Source organism: Dasypus novemcinctus, chromosome 17, assembly GCF_030445035.2.
Source record: "Dasypus novemcinctus isolate mDasNov1 chromosome 17, mDasNov1.1.hap2, whole genome shotgun sequence".
Classification (NCBI taxonomy): Eukaryota; Metazoa; Chordata; class Mammalia; order Cingulata; family Dasypodidae; genus Dasypus; species Dasypus novemcinctus.
This window is the reverse complement of record NC_080689.1, coordinates 85,491,495-85,504,475: the sequence shown is the minus strand read 5'-3', so window position 1 is coordinate 85,504,475 and position 12,981 is coordinate 85,491,495. Positions and strand designations below refer to the sequence as shown.

Here is a 12,981-nt window from a genome sequence, read left to right as displayed (position 1 = left end):
TCAGAAATGAAATACAACGCAAGATATCTAATGGAAAATCCCTTACAGATAATTAATTTTCAACCTATATGGGCATTTATAGAAAACGACTAGATTTTGGCAATGTCAGGTAAAAGATGTTTCACTTCAGGTAAAGAGTATATATGAAATGGAATATTCACTAGTCAGATGAAGAAAGAAAATGATAGGTGCAATAGAGGTGATGAGAGTAAAGTCCCATGTTTAAGAGAGGTAGAATTGAAGCATCTGGAAATACCAGGAAGAAAGATTTTGTACTTTAAAAAATTTCATTAAAAAATCTAGGAAGACACACTTATCTCTGTTCCTGGGAAAGCTAATTTGAATTGCACTTCTATAATTTTTTCTAATTATATGAATACGAAGAAAAAAATCACATTATTTTCATGTAACAAAGTAATTTAGGGAGAAACGGAATACAGAGTAGCCACAACAAATGCATGAAAGGCCTTCTTCATTATGTATATTATGTCCTGAAAAATGCTTTCTCAAAAGTAAATAAAAGGCATTTAGAAAATGAGATAATACATAAGATGTCATAAATTAAAAATAGAAAATCAAACAACGATTGGGATGACATCAGAAAATAAGAAAAATATCAGTTCAAAATTGAATTGTAATGCATAATAAATAGAATGACCAGAAATGGTTAAGTAGAAAGCAAAAGGAAAAGCAGATAGTGTTTAAAAGAAATTTTGTGGAGAATGTAAAAGATTTGGGGAAAAAAAGTAAAAGAATGACAAATGGCATAGTTGGTCTAATACCTGAACACTGGAGTGTCTCGAAATCCAAAAGCAAATCCAAAAGCAAAGACTTGAAAGAAATGCCAAAAAATTACAATTTGTTTTTTTTTTTTCCCTCTGGAAGGAAATTCTTTGAAGCTGTGTGTCAGAAGTGCATGCTGTGCACTGACTTGGAAGGACTAAAAGCAAGGGATATTCTAGGAAAATTAACCAGGTTAACCAAAATGTGAAAACATTTACACTCACTCATATTATGTGAAGGAATTAGAATCTCATCAGTGTTTTGGAGAACAAGATTTTGTGCCAGATGCAAATGGGGTAATATTTGTGGAATGAAATGTGAATCATGGTTTTATACATAGCAACACCGCAATGTAAGTGAAAAAGGCCCTGAAATTCAAGTTATCCTGCTAGACCAAGATGAGCATTTTTGGCATGACCCATACCAGGTGACTGAACATAGTTCAGTAAATGAAATTTTAAAAACCCATTGACAGGAGGGCTTATGATAAGCTGTCAGTTTCCAGTTATTTTTTCAACAAACACTCAATGAGGATTCCATGAGTGAGTGTTTCACCTTGGTGGGAGCCAATACGGAGACCAGATATTATAATTCATATAGCTCTAGCATTGCTTAGGGTACTTATCAGTATATTTATTTATTACATAAAGAATAAGAAATATAAGTAGTAAAGGTACAAAAGTTGTTTCATATGGCATATAACATTAAAAGTAAAACTTATTTCTAAGACTTCGTCTAAGTCTTTGGATTAAAAACTAAAGTGCCACTTAGTTGTTCATTCATAGTGGAGTAGAAGGGTGAGCACATAAGTGTCGCCAAGCGCCATAGATCTCCAGGTCTACTCAGCTTCAGGCTGAGGCCTCCAGCTCAGCATCCTTGTAGCAGTCAGTTGTAGGATCTGCAACACAAATACAGGATCTGGACTCACTCAGGTGGCACAGAGGTGGTAGGAGCTTGGGTTTCCCTGAGGTGGTTTGTAGGACTCAAAAGTTACCTCAGACCAACCCTGGAGAGGTGATCTTTGGTCCATGATATCCCACGAGCCAGATCCAGAGGGACTGAATTCCTACTGCTGCTGTCTGCATAGGGTGCTGTCTGTGACTAAGAGTGTCTCTAAATTTCCAGGCAATGGGCTGTGACCTGATTGCTAGATTGGGCACCTTTCAAGTGAATGTCTTCTGGAGAACGAAACTGATGCAGAAGAAAAGGTGGGCTCAAGTCCTCTAGAAAGAAAAGGCAGAGTCCCATCTCCCTGGGCCAGGTGAGGGGCAGGAATTCTGAAGGGAGAGGCGTGGAAGCGATAACCTTGCTCCCTCCACCCTGGTCCTCAACAGCATCCAGTGGTGAAAGCCTCAGATCAAAAAGGGACCGATTCCTGGAGCTCTTTCCCTAATTAACAGTTTCATTCTAAATCAAACACTGAGCTTACTGGGCAACCCATTTTAATATAAAGTGACTGTGATGCCAAAATCATATAGTTTCTTACATTAAGATATTCCAACATGTAAGTATTACAAAACACTCATCATAATCTAACAAGAGTTATTACTTAAACAATATAAAATAAATAAGGGGACTTAAGTAACATGCAGTCCTCTCTGATTTTCTCATTCCTAGCAAGCCCTGCAGGGAGATTTCCTTTGTGCTTTGTGTTTGTTTGAATTCTACATACATGAATAAATTCTAAAGAAGTACAGCTTGAGAAAATGAGTGTGAGCTGAAGTGGGATGAGGAAGGAAACTACAGAGGCTTAGGACCCCAAGGCTTGGGCAGCTGTGACTCAGGTCCCACTGAGGTAGAAAACAGGGCCTCAGTAGCTACCCTGTTTGCCTGAGAGTGACCCCACTGTTCTGGGTTCTGGATTGAATAATGGGCAGCCATAAACTCATGCTTTCATCCTCACCTGCACACCTTTGGATGTGAACTCATCTGTGAATAGGGTCGTCAGAGATCTTACTAGTGAAGGGGAGGCCAACCTGCATCTGGGTGACCTTAATCCTATACGCTTGGAGTCCTTCCAAAGAGAGGAAGACTAGACAAATTCAGAGCAGGAGCACCGGGAGACAGATGAAGACAGATGATCAGGTGATGGAAGCAGAGGTTGAGTTATGTGTTGCTGGCAGCATCAGGGAAAGCATCATCATGCTGACACCTAGATTTTGCTTCTAATCTCCTAAACTGACTGTCAATTCCTGTGTTTACCCCAGTTAATCACTGGTATCAGATAAAGCAGCCCTGGCAACCTAACACAGGCCAATTCACCCTTTCCCTGTGAGAACTGGTGGCACTCTAGGTCACTCCACAGTGTACACCACACTCAGTAAGAAAGACAGGAGGATTTGGCAGGCCTTAGGTGGACTGGGAGGGCAAACTTTGGTTCTGAAGAGGGCTAGAGCCCTCTCCTACAAATTAAGGAGCCAAGGGAAGGCATAGCTGATCAGCTTTAGAGCTTACATGGAAAGCACTTCTACTCATGGGGAGAGATTCTCAGGGCACCCTTCACTTGCCTGTGCTCACTTTCCCCCTCAGATTCCTATCTCCGCCTCCATATTCACACACAGTTGCAGGCACTCCAGCAAGCTCCTCATGAACGCTGAATTTCCTGAAGTGGCAAAGAAAGTTAGTGCATGTGGACTTGTTTCCCTTCCCTCTTCATCCTACCCACTACTCCACACTAACATCTCTTCTTCCTCTTCTTCCTCTTCTTCATCTCTTTTTACATCATTGATTCCTTCTGTGCATTCCCGGAAAAGAAGGTCGATGTAAACAGACTCCTCCTCCTCAACGAGTGTAGACAGCTGCAGGGTAGAGAACACACTTGCTTTTCCAGAGCCATATGTGGAGGAACACGGCAGTGAAGGGAGAGTCCATCCCAGAACAAACTTCCCAGGGGCCAACCCCACATGATGTGGGCCAATGCTTCAGACTTCAGCACAACTTCTCGCCTGGGCCATTCAGGGACACACCAGTTGATTTATGGTGCATAGTAGGGTTGGAAATCCATGCAATGTTAAAATACAGTAGGTGAAGAAGGTGGAGAAACATCTTAAAAACATTGTCAATTGTATAACCTCACCTTCCTGGAGGCTACCAGGGCCTTTGAGATGACAATTGTAAAAGGAGGGGGAAAGAGAAGAGCTACGAAGAAATGCTTACAAAGAAGAAACAGGAAGATTTTAAAATTAGGCAAGAAGAGGAAATAAATTACATGCATATTGCCATTCTCTACGTCTGACTCTTCTGAGTCCGAGAAAAACGCCTCTGAGTGAATCATTGCGGTGACTGTGATAGGGTGACCTTGCAAAAGGAAAGGAGAAAGTTAGGGTTCAGGGGAGAATTAGAGCCCCTATTGTCTTTGTCATACCGTGACCTGAGCTTGGCACCCAATTCTGTCTGTATCACCCCAACTTTCTTTGGGCCTCGATAACGTCTCCTGTGCCCTGTGTGGTTGGCCTAATGTCAACAGGGTCCGTTTACCAGACCTCATATACTATAATTCTGGGGAGGAATGCCCATTTCCTCCTTGTCCTCAAAGAAGGCAGGCATATTCTCTATGTCTTGCTAAGCATGATGTTGATTTCCTTTCCATCATCTTGCCTCAGAAACTCCCTGCCTCTCCTCTCTCCCAATACTGCTTATTTCCTTTATTCCTGTCTTCTATTCACATTGTTTTTCCTTATGAGAACACAGGGGAATGATCAAGTGTACCATGCCACCCTCTCCAATCAATGGATTGGCCAATTACCAATTCCAGATGCAACACTCAGGATCTGGAGTTGAATCAGATCTTGTGGAAGAGAGCTACCACCAACCCCCAAAATCAAGTGATTTTTGAAGTGTCTGGTATGGCTTTAGGTGTGACGCAAACATTCTGTCCTCTCAACATCGCCATAGGTTCCAAAAAAAGCGATTTAGAGAGGATTAACAGGAAATTAGACATAAAGTAACTTGTCCACGTTCCCTTATCTTGCAGGTGTGTTAATAGCCTTGTGTAGAATGTGTGGCCATTTAAATGAATTGAGCCTTCTAGGTTTCATCAAGCCTTCTTAGGCCTGAGTACCTTGGGTGCTTTGAGAAGCCTGCAGAAAGGCACAGGGAGAGAAATGAATATTGCTTGAGAAACAGGGCACTGCTGACCATAGCACTGAACTCAAAGAGCAGGAGGAAACCTGTGGCCCTGCTGCCAAGAGGCTCTGATTTGGGCATACTCAATTCCAGAGCACCAGCCCCGTAGGACTGTGAGAGCCAGTGTGTGAAACAAGTCAGCGGCCCATTCACACAAGTCCTCAGAAAGCCTGCTGGGCTTTGAAAGCTCTTCTGGGGCAACTGGATTCAAACCATTCTCAGACGTAATTAAATTTAGGTTTCCAAACTACACTGGCATTTTGGATTTGGGTAGGAAGTGCAAAATAGTAGTGAGTTCAAGAATGTGCTTTAGCCACACCTCTCAAGGACACAGGTACATGCTAAGCCCAGAGAAAATGTTCTTCATGGCTTCCAACCCATGGTTAACCTTTAAAGCAGGATCCGCAGTAAGGATGGAACATGAAGAAAGTTAAAACTAGATCTAAAAGTGCACGGGATGAGGCCCTACTTCTCAGGTGCCATCTGGCACTAGCTAAAAACACTTTGTCCCAGGTCCAGGTGAGAACCTGAGAGATTGTGTCCCAACAGACCCGCTCCATTGAAGTTCAACACTTAAATCCAAACCACGATTTCTTGTATCAGTTACTATGGGATGCTAAGCAAAGGAAACCAAAGTTTTGTTGTCAGACTGTTGAGAAGACATGAAAAAACTAACCCATGGGAAGTTAATTTTTTAAAAAATACATGGAAAGTTCATTTAACACACAACACACACAAAGCTCACAGTCATTATATCTCCTACTTTTATGTTATTGAAAACGAAAAGATGAAAGCAGGCCCTCATAAATATTTCCTATACTTTCTAATATCATGCCCCCTTCCATAGACTCCAAGGCACCAGGTATAACTACTGATCTTGGTATCTTCTCCATTGGATCCTTCCTTGAGAATTGTAACCTACCTGGATTGTCGTCTTCGTCATCGCTGCTAGTGGAGTCATACTTGCAGTCCGCAAGCCAGTCTTCAGGAAAACAAAGATCCGCAGGAACGTTATTAAGGAATGGGCCACTCGCATCCCTCCCTCCCTTCTTCCTTGAGATCTCTTGCTGGCTACCATAGGAAAACCCAGCTCTCTGCCCTGGGTTCTAAGACCTTCCTGGGCCCCTCTGGAGCCTGAGGCCTTAGCAAGAAAGTGCAAAGCGCTTGCAAGTGAGGGAGAGGAGGGGAAGGTATCAGCTCTCAACTTCTCACTCCCTTATTTAGCTGGAAAATAGAGCACTGACCTCCAATCTTGTCACCCTGAAATTATGACTCTTTGGACATGCTCTGTCTTAGATGAGTTCAAAGCACAGACCTAGTGCTAGACTCTGGGTTGCTGCCTTGGGGAGCATTTTGTGAGGATGCACATGTTCCCTTCTGCATCATCCCTACCACAGCTACCAGCACAAATGGGTATTGGGCTTTAGCAAAACTGCAAAAACTAGAATCTGCTCTAGATGCCCTGGCTGTGTGAACTAAAATGACAAATGTTGACAAATTCATAGCAGAACTTTAGAGACTCTGCCAGGCAGAAGAGACTTGAAGAAAATGTATAGATTAGGAGTCAAAGCACCTAAAATCTCAAGTTCTTTGGACTGTATTCATTAAATGTCCAGTTCTGAAGACTTTTCTTCACCTTCTCAAAACTGCCCTGTCTCATACGTTAATGAATGGACATGTATGTCTGCCTTTCTTTCATCCTGACCATTCAAAGTGCTATGAGGTATTAAGTAAAGCCTTATAAAGCTTATTATTAAGCCAAGACATATTATTACATCCCAGAAAAAGGGTCCTGTACCACATTTCTGTCCCTGTAGAGCTTCATGAAAATTTTCTTTGATGTTGATGGATTATTCTTGAGTTATTGAGGTATACTTGACATATTGTAAGCCACACTACATATTGTAAGCCACACTGACGTAGTACATAATTTGATAATATTTGACATATATATTTATCCATGAAGAGATACTGATGGGATTTATTACAAAGAAAGTTGACACTAGTCGTTGTGCTGTTTGGTGTGTGAAAAATCCAGAAAACTCATTAAAGACTCACATTTGTACACATGCCCATTGAGAATCAAAACATGTATTCTGAGAATCACATCACAAACATACACATGTAAACACACACCACTTCCATGCAGACAAACACATGCCAACTAATCAGTACTCAACTTCTTAAGAAAGACAACCCTAGTTCTTACCTGGAATATCCATTTCATTCACCACCCCCAAATCCTTATTCCCTCAAGGAGGTTGTCATCAGGAACCTCTTTAAACTCAATCGACAAGGAAGATTCATGTTTTTCAATACCTGGACTTTTTCTCAGCAAGTGTAGGATTTCAGAATACTTACCATTGTTGCTTGCTCTTGGGACTGGCTGCAATTTTACAGAGAAGATAATGCCGTAAGGATCAGAACTTAATCTATAGTGCTACAAGAGGCTTGTGTCCTCTTGGTGACTTTAGAATACAGGAGGGAATGAAGGAAGTTAAGGAAAACCAAAAGCAGGTGTAAAGCATGAACAGTCCTGGATGATGCAGTTTTCAAGTCCATTTTGATTACTAAGTACAAAATTCTTAATTCCAGGTGAAAAAATTTCTGCTAAAGAATGTCCTCCTGCCATATAGTTTATAACCTGATGCTGCCATTTATGATTGCCCCCTTCAAACCGGGATTAGCTCCTAATACATGTCCACTGAACACTGACGCACCAAGCATTTGAACCTCTCATCTATATTGTACGTGGTCAAATTTTCGTAACTGAATTGGATTAGAAATGAAAGAAACCAAGAATGCAGTGGTTCTATCTCAGATAAAGAAAGTTGGCCTTACCTTGGTGTAAGTAAATGGAGTGTGCTCTATTGCCTGGGCACTCAGAAGTTCCTCCAGGAGGCCCTCCGGGAGAGCTAGGAGAACAGAGGAATAGCATCAGTACATTGGGGTAGTTGCTCTGGATTTAGTCATGAAGTATTGCTTGACTTGGACGAGGGATTAGAATAACAAGGAGGCAGGTATTCAGCAAGCCTAAGTGAGCTGCTAAGGAGTGGAAGGAGGGCAACAGGGAGGAGCAGCAATACAAAGGGAAGCAGTCCTTGGCACTGTAGCTAAAGACATCCCAAAGCACCATAAAAGGAACCTGTAAAGGTACTAAAAAAGAGGATGTTGTTCAATGACAGTTTCTTACCGCTCCTCCTGCCCATTTTCAAGCCCAATGTTATTGTTGAACTTTGAACATTTAAATACTTGTAAAATGTGCAACTATCATGGGATATGAACAAAAACCCAACCCACCCAAGGGGAACACAACTGCTGAAAGTACTGTACAATGTGGACATTTTTCTTCCTCTAAAACAGAAGGACCCCTCTATTTCTTATGCCCACATGGAAGGTAAAATCAGGATGCTTTCCACAGTAAAGAAAGCATGAAACCCCTAGTTTAAATCATCTAGATGTTTTTAAAAAAGAAGTAAAGTGATACCAAAATACATACCGTTTCCACTTACTCCTGAAGCCACCTACAATTAGAGAAATGAAAACCCTCTGAGGACTGGAGCAGGCTGTATAGTGTTTGCACAGTTGGTTTACTCTCTTGCTGCCTTTAGAAAACTAGATGGGAAACGGGTTGAGATGAAGGCCCAAAAAGTAATTGTAACAGACACTTGTGGAAAGGCATAGCATTTCCTGTTTTATGCATCTCTCCCATCTATTGAGGAGGAAACCTAGCCCTGTAATGTAGGGGGGACTCCTTGAAGTTCCTCTTGAAGCAGAGATGTTAGTAAAAGGTTCCAAATGAACACTCTCCTGACTAAGGAAATCATAGACATCACCTATAATTATTTGGTCTGATTTTCATATCTGAACTCAATTGGCAAATAAAACAAAGAAAAAAAAAACCAAAAAAACTTAAAATCAGCAATTTGACAACAGAGAAAGAACGGGTGACCATACCTTGGAATTTGATGGAACCTCCTCATCTTCCCTCTCACTGGGGGACTCATCCAGCAGGTCCTTAGGGGTTCCTGGGAGGACACAGAGTAAATGTCAATACATTGGGTGGTGTGCATGGGTTACTCAGGGACCTACCCTGACACTGCAGGGGGCAAGAAAATAGGGACCTGAGGGGTAATAAGTCTGTAAAAATATGTTGCTGGGCCATCCTCCTTGGTGGAAGAAGGATGGTAAAGGAGAAGAAGAACAGGAAAAAAATGAGAAATGAAAACTTTTTGTCTGTGTACCTAAAGGTATCCAAATTCAACATGATATATTCAATCTAAAAATAGTATTAAACAGATGGTATTACTTACAGAGCTCCATCACTTTTCCTTCCTGTTTTTTTAATAGTTGTGTTTTTATTATTTTCTTTAAGATTTACTTTTTATTTCTCTCCCCTTCCTCCCCCCCCCCCCATTGTCTGCTTTCTGTGTCCATTCACTGTGTGTTATTCTGTGTCCACTTATATTCTTGTCAGCATCACTGGGAACCTGTGTCTCTTTTTGTTGCGTCATCTTGTTGCGTCAGCTGTCCGTGTGTGTGGCGCCACTCCTGGGCAGGCTGCGCTTTCTTCATGCTGGGAGGCTCTCCTTATGGGGCACACTCCTTGTGTGTGGGGCTCCCCTATGTGGGAGACAACCCTGCATGGCACTGCACTCCTTGTGCGCATCAACACTGCACGTGGGCCAGCTCATCACATGGGTCAGGAGGCCCTGGGTGTGAACCCTGGAACTTCCATGTGGTAGGTGGACGCTCTGTCCGTTGAGACAAAATCTGCTTCCCCCTTCCTGTTTTGAATCTAGACAAGTTGTCAATGCCCTTTTGAACTTTCCAAGGTCATTTCCATCTCCACTAATGCAAAGTGCTCCTACTACAGTACTAATCTGTTGTATAGTGTTTTATTTATTCATTTATTGGTTGACTGGATTTAATTCTAGACAAGGTATTCTTTTGTATTGAGTCACTAACAGGTGTCATAAAGATAATATTTATAGGGTTTGTCATAGTACTCATGGACTACCATTTAAAAGTATCCAATGTTCACCATATGATATTTTTCCTTCATCTTCCTTTTCATTACCATGTTTTTGTATTCATTGCGTGATGTGCCTCTCCATGATTATATGAGCCATCCCACAGTGGGAGAGTTAGGATCGATTGAAGGTTGAGCATGAATCTCTGTGCTAGCTATAAGGGAAACTTGAAATAAGAATGATGAACATGAACCTAATGGCTAAGAGGGAATTTGAGTTCTTACTCACTACTCTTCCTCAAATGAGCAGCTCACAGAATGATTTTTTTTTTTTAATGGCTTATGGTGATAACGTTATTAAATAGATGAAAATATCTCTCCAATCCCTGTCTGTCTGCTCGGGCCATGTGCTGAGCTGTGACCCAGTACTGGCAGCGATTGGCAAGCTTGTCCCACTGAAACCTCACGAGTCTGAGAGTCTGTGAGTTTACCAGCAACATGTGGGGCTCTCTATGTGTTTTTCACACTAATAACTGTGAATAAGTATCTTGTAAAATGCACCTGCTAACCTGTGTTATGTGACCCCTGTGAATATCTAATACATGAGTGTCATGTTTAGGAAATGCCGTGGGCACCTACATTTATATAGGCAGTGGAAATTCCTTCATTGTCACTAGTGACCCATACCTGTGATTAGGTAATATTCAGTAGTTCAGAGTAGTAGTATAGGGGTTACATGCCTCAGTCCAAATCTTGTCTCTACAACTTAGGAATTTGAAATCTCGGGTCATTAACTTATGCCCCTCAGAACCTGGCTGTAAGGGATAGGGAGAGTTTACATAATTCCAGGAATGATTCTAGTGAGATGTTCACAGGTTATTATATGCAATATGTGCTGTGGTGATGTGATGGTGTTTTAGAAAGGTTTCAATGACAGTTGTCCTGTGTATGTTGGACCCTTCACTTAGGGAAACACACAGCAATGCCCCAACACACACCTTCTCAATCCCTCCAATAGGCTTCGCTCATACACACTCCATGACTGCCATAGACACAAATCCATTCAAGTGAAGTGAATACATCTACTGAGAGAACAATAGAGCATGACCACATTCCTTATCAGGAGGAATTAATGTTTAATGTTTAACCATACCTCAAAAAATCCCGCCAGTAACTGGAACCACCCTGGCTTTCCAGGCAAACCTAGGATCAATGCCCTGCTTGTCTAATCCAAAATTACCTCAATTCAGCAATTCTAGATATGTACCTGTTTGACTTTCTCCTGGGGCCACCTGCAATCAGAGAAAACCTTATGAGGATCAGATCATGTTTCGGCTGTTTGCAAAGGATTTTTGCTTGATTTGCAGCATTAGAAATTCAGATGTGAAATAGGGGTCAAGCAAACCTGATGAGCAGGTGTAGCAGACACACCAAGAAAGGCATGAGCTTTTCCTGGACGCACATTTGTTAAGTTCAATTTGGGCGGCGATTACAAATTCTTAATCCAAGGAGAAAAAAATTGTAGCTGAGCAAAAGCCTACTTTGTCAACTTCTGCTCCCCTTTGTGGTTGATCTTTTCAATGTTGGATCAGTTAGAAGAGCCCCCACATGATGCTTCCCACCCCAAGGAAATGTAATATTTCATCTAATATGTTCATGATTAAGTATCCTCATCTGATATCAATTACAGTGTAAGAGACCAAAAAATCAACTTTAGATCAATGACTAGTAAGCTCACCTTGGCTTTAAATGGGACCTCTTCATCCTCTTGATCACTTGGAAGTGCCCCCATCAGTTGTTCCTGGTCTTCTAGGATGACACAGAATGACTCATCACATTGGTGTGTTTCTCATAAATTTCAAAGTAAATTTACAGCCTTGGACAAGACTCTTAACTGTGTAGAGGAGGTAGTTTATCAAGCATGCTGAGAACTGCTGTGGGATCATCTTCCATCATGAAGGAAGGATGCAAAGAGAGCAGCCAGAAAGAAACAAATATATATCCCTAGCTCTGAAGCTAATATCAACCTAAACCTTCTGACCATACCCAGTGTACAAATGGCACTGAAAAACATGCTATGATTCAATGCCTGAGTCCCACCATCCCTCCTCTTTATAGTACATCTCAACTTAAGTGCCAGTATCTTCTGGACAACTGCAAGTGAATTCCATCTCCACGCCACATATATAGACACTGCATTTACCATTTGTTCTACGGAAATTTATCACTTGATTAGAAGCAAAGTATTCTGGTGGTCTGGATTCCATTCCATGTAATGCATTCTATTGCATTTATTCACTAACCCATTGGGATAAAGATAACATATCACAGAAGATTGGGAATACTAAAATCTTACATTTAAATAGCAACACTTATTAATCAGATGGTTTTACTTCCAGTCTTTCTCTCCCACACCAAGTGTGAGTAGCCATTGAAATACCGACCGTGCATCATTGGCCATCAAATGTGGGATAGCCATTATGTAGGGACATACAGATTGAGTGTCAACACCCACAAATGCAGCTCTTTAGGAACGTTTCCACAAGGGTTTTGGACACCAGGTTAAGAACCAAGATGTGTCTGCATTCTTATTTTTCAAAGACCATCTTGTGGGACTCGTGATTTGAGTGCCTATCGTGTCCTTTGGGATGATGCTGTCATATGTACTAAATTGTCTTCCCGATGCCTATCTGCTTCGGGTAAGTTCCTGAGCTGTGACCTCAATCCAGTTATCATGGATCACGTCATCCTATGTGATGCCTCATGACTCTCAGAATTTGGAGCTGCTCATTAGCATGTATGATTACTGTGTCCTTTGAGCACTAATAACTATATCAAAGTCTGTGGTAGCCAGCACAGGTACTTGGCCTAGGTCATGTGACCACTGAGGCTACTTTATAATGATGGGCAGTTTTGGTCTCTTTGTAGGCTCATGTAAATTCTGGTGTATGCATATATACAGGTGCTGTAACTCCCTTGTATGGTTTCTAGTAAGCAGATGGCTGAGTGGCAAGTTCAGGCCTGTAACTCAAAGTATTATGACATGTGACTAGGTTCCCATTTAGTACCATCCCATTAGCAGTGAAAGAGCTTGGGATGTT

At 41.6% G+C, this 12,981-nt stretch overlaps 2 protein-coding genes and 1 long non-coding RNA gene across 8 annotated transcripts in view; 2 read left to right on the top strand and 1 right to left on the bottom strand.

Annotated features, from left to right (window-relative positions):
• Window positions 1-12,981, top strand: part of LOC131273793 (protein IWS1 homolog) — a 119,928-nt gene that overhangs the window by 38,474 nt on the left and 68,473 nt on the right. The window lies entirely within an intron of this gene.
• LOC131274054 (uncharacterized) overlaps window positions 1-12,981 on the top strand; it is a 36,206-nt gene that overhangs the window by 696 nt on the left and 22,529 nt on the right. The window lies entirely within an intron of this gene.
• LOC131274051 (protein IWS1 homolog) overlaps window positions 1,396-12,981 on the bottom strand; it is a 113,147-nt gene continuing 101,561 nt past the window's right edge. For 3 of the 4 annotated variants that reach the window (XM_071208961.1, XM_071208963.1, XM_058279063.2), the window contains 11 exons: window positions 11,619-11,689; window positions 11,148-11,172; window positions 8,866-8,936; window positions 8,408-8,432; window positions 7,750-7,823; window positions 7,270-7,294; window positions 5,831-5,890; window positions 3,992-4,080; window positions 3,463-3,581; window positions 3,291-3,385; window positions 1,396-1,681 (listed from right to left, as the gene is read on the bottom strand). In XM_071208961.1, coding sequence (XP_071065062.1) covers window positions 1,632-1,681; window positions 3,291-3,385; window positions 3,463-3,581; window positions 3,992-4,080; window positions 5,831-5,890; window positions 7,270-7,294; window positions 7,750-7,823; window positions 8,408-8,432; window positions 8,866-8,936; window positions 11,148-11,172; window positions 11,619-11,689 — 704 coding nt within the window. In that variant the 3' untranslated portion in view covers window positions 1,396-1,631. The remainder of the gene's footprint in view (window positions 1,682-3,290; window positions 3,386-3,462; window positions 3,582-3,991; window positions 4,081-5,830; window positions 5,891-7,269; window positions 7,295-7,749; window positions 7,824-8,407; window positions 8,433-8,865; window positions 8,937-11,147; window positions 11,173-11,618; window positions 11,690-12,981) is intronic. The other variant, XM_071208962.1, reaches the window with a different exon arrangement.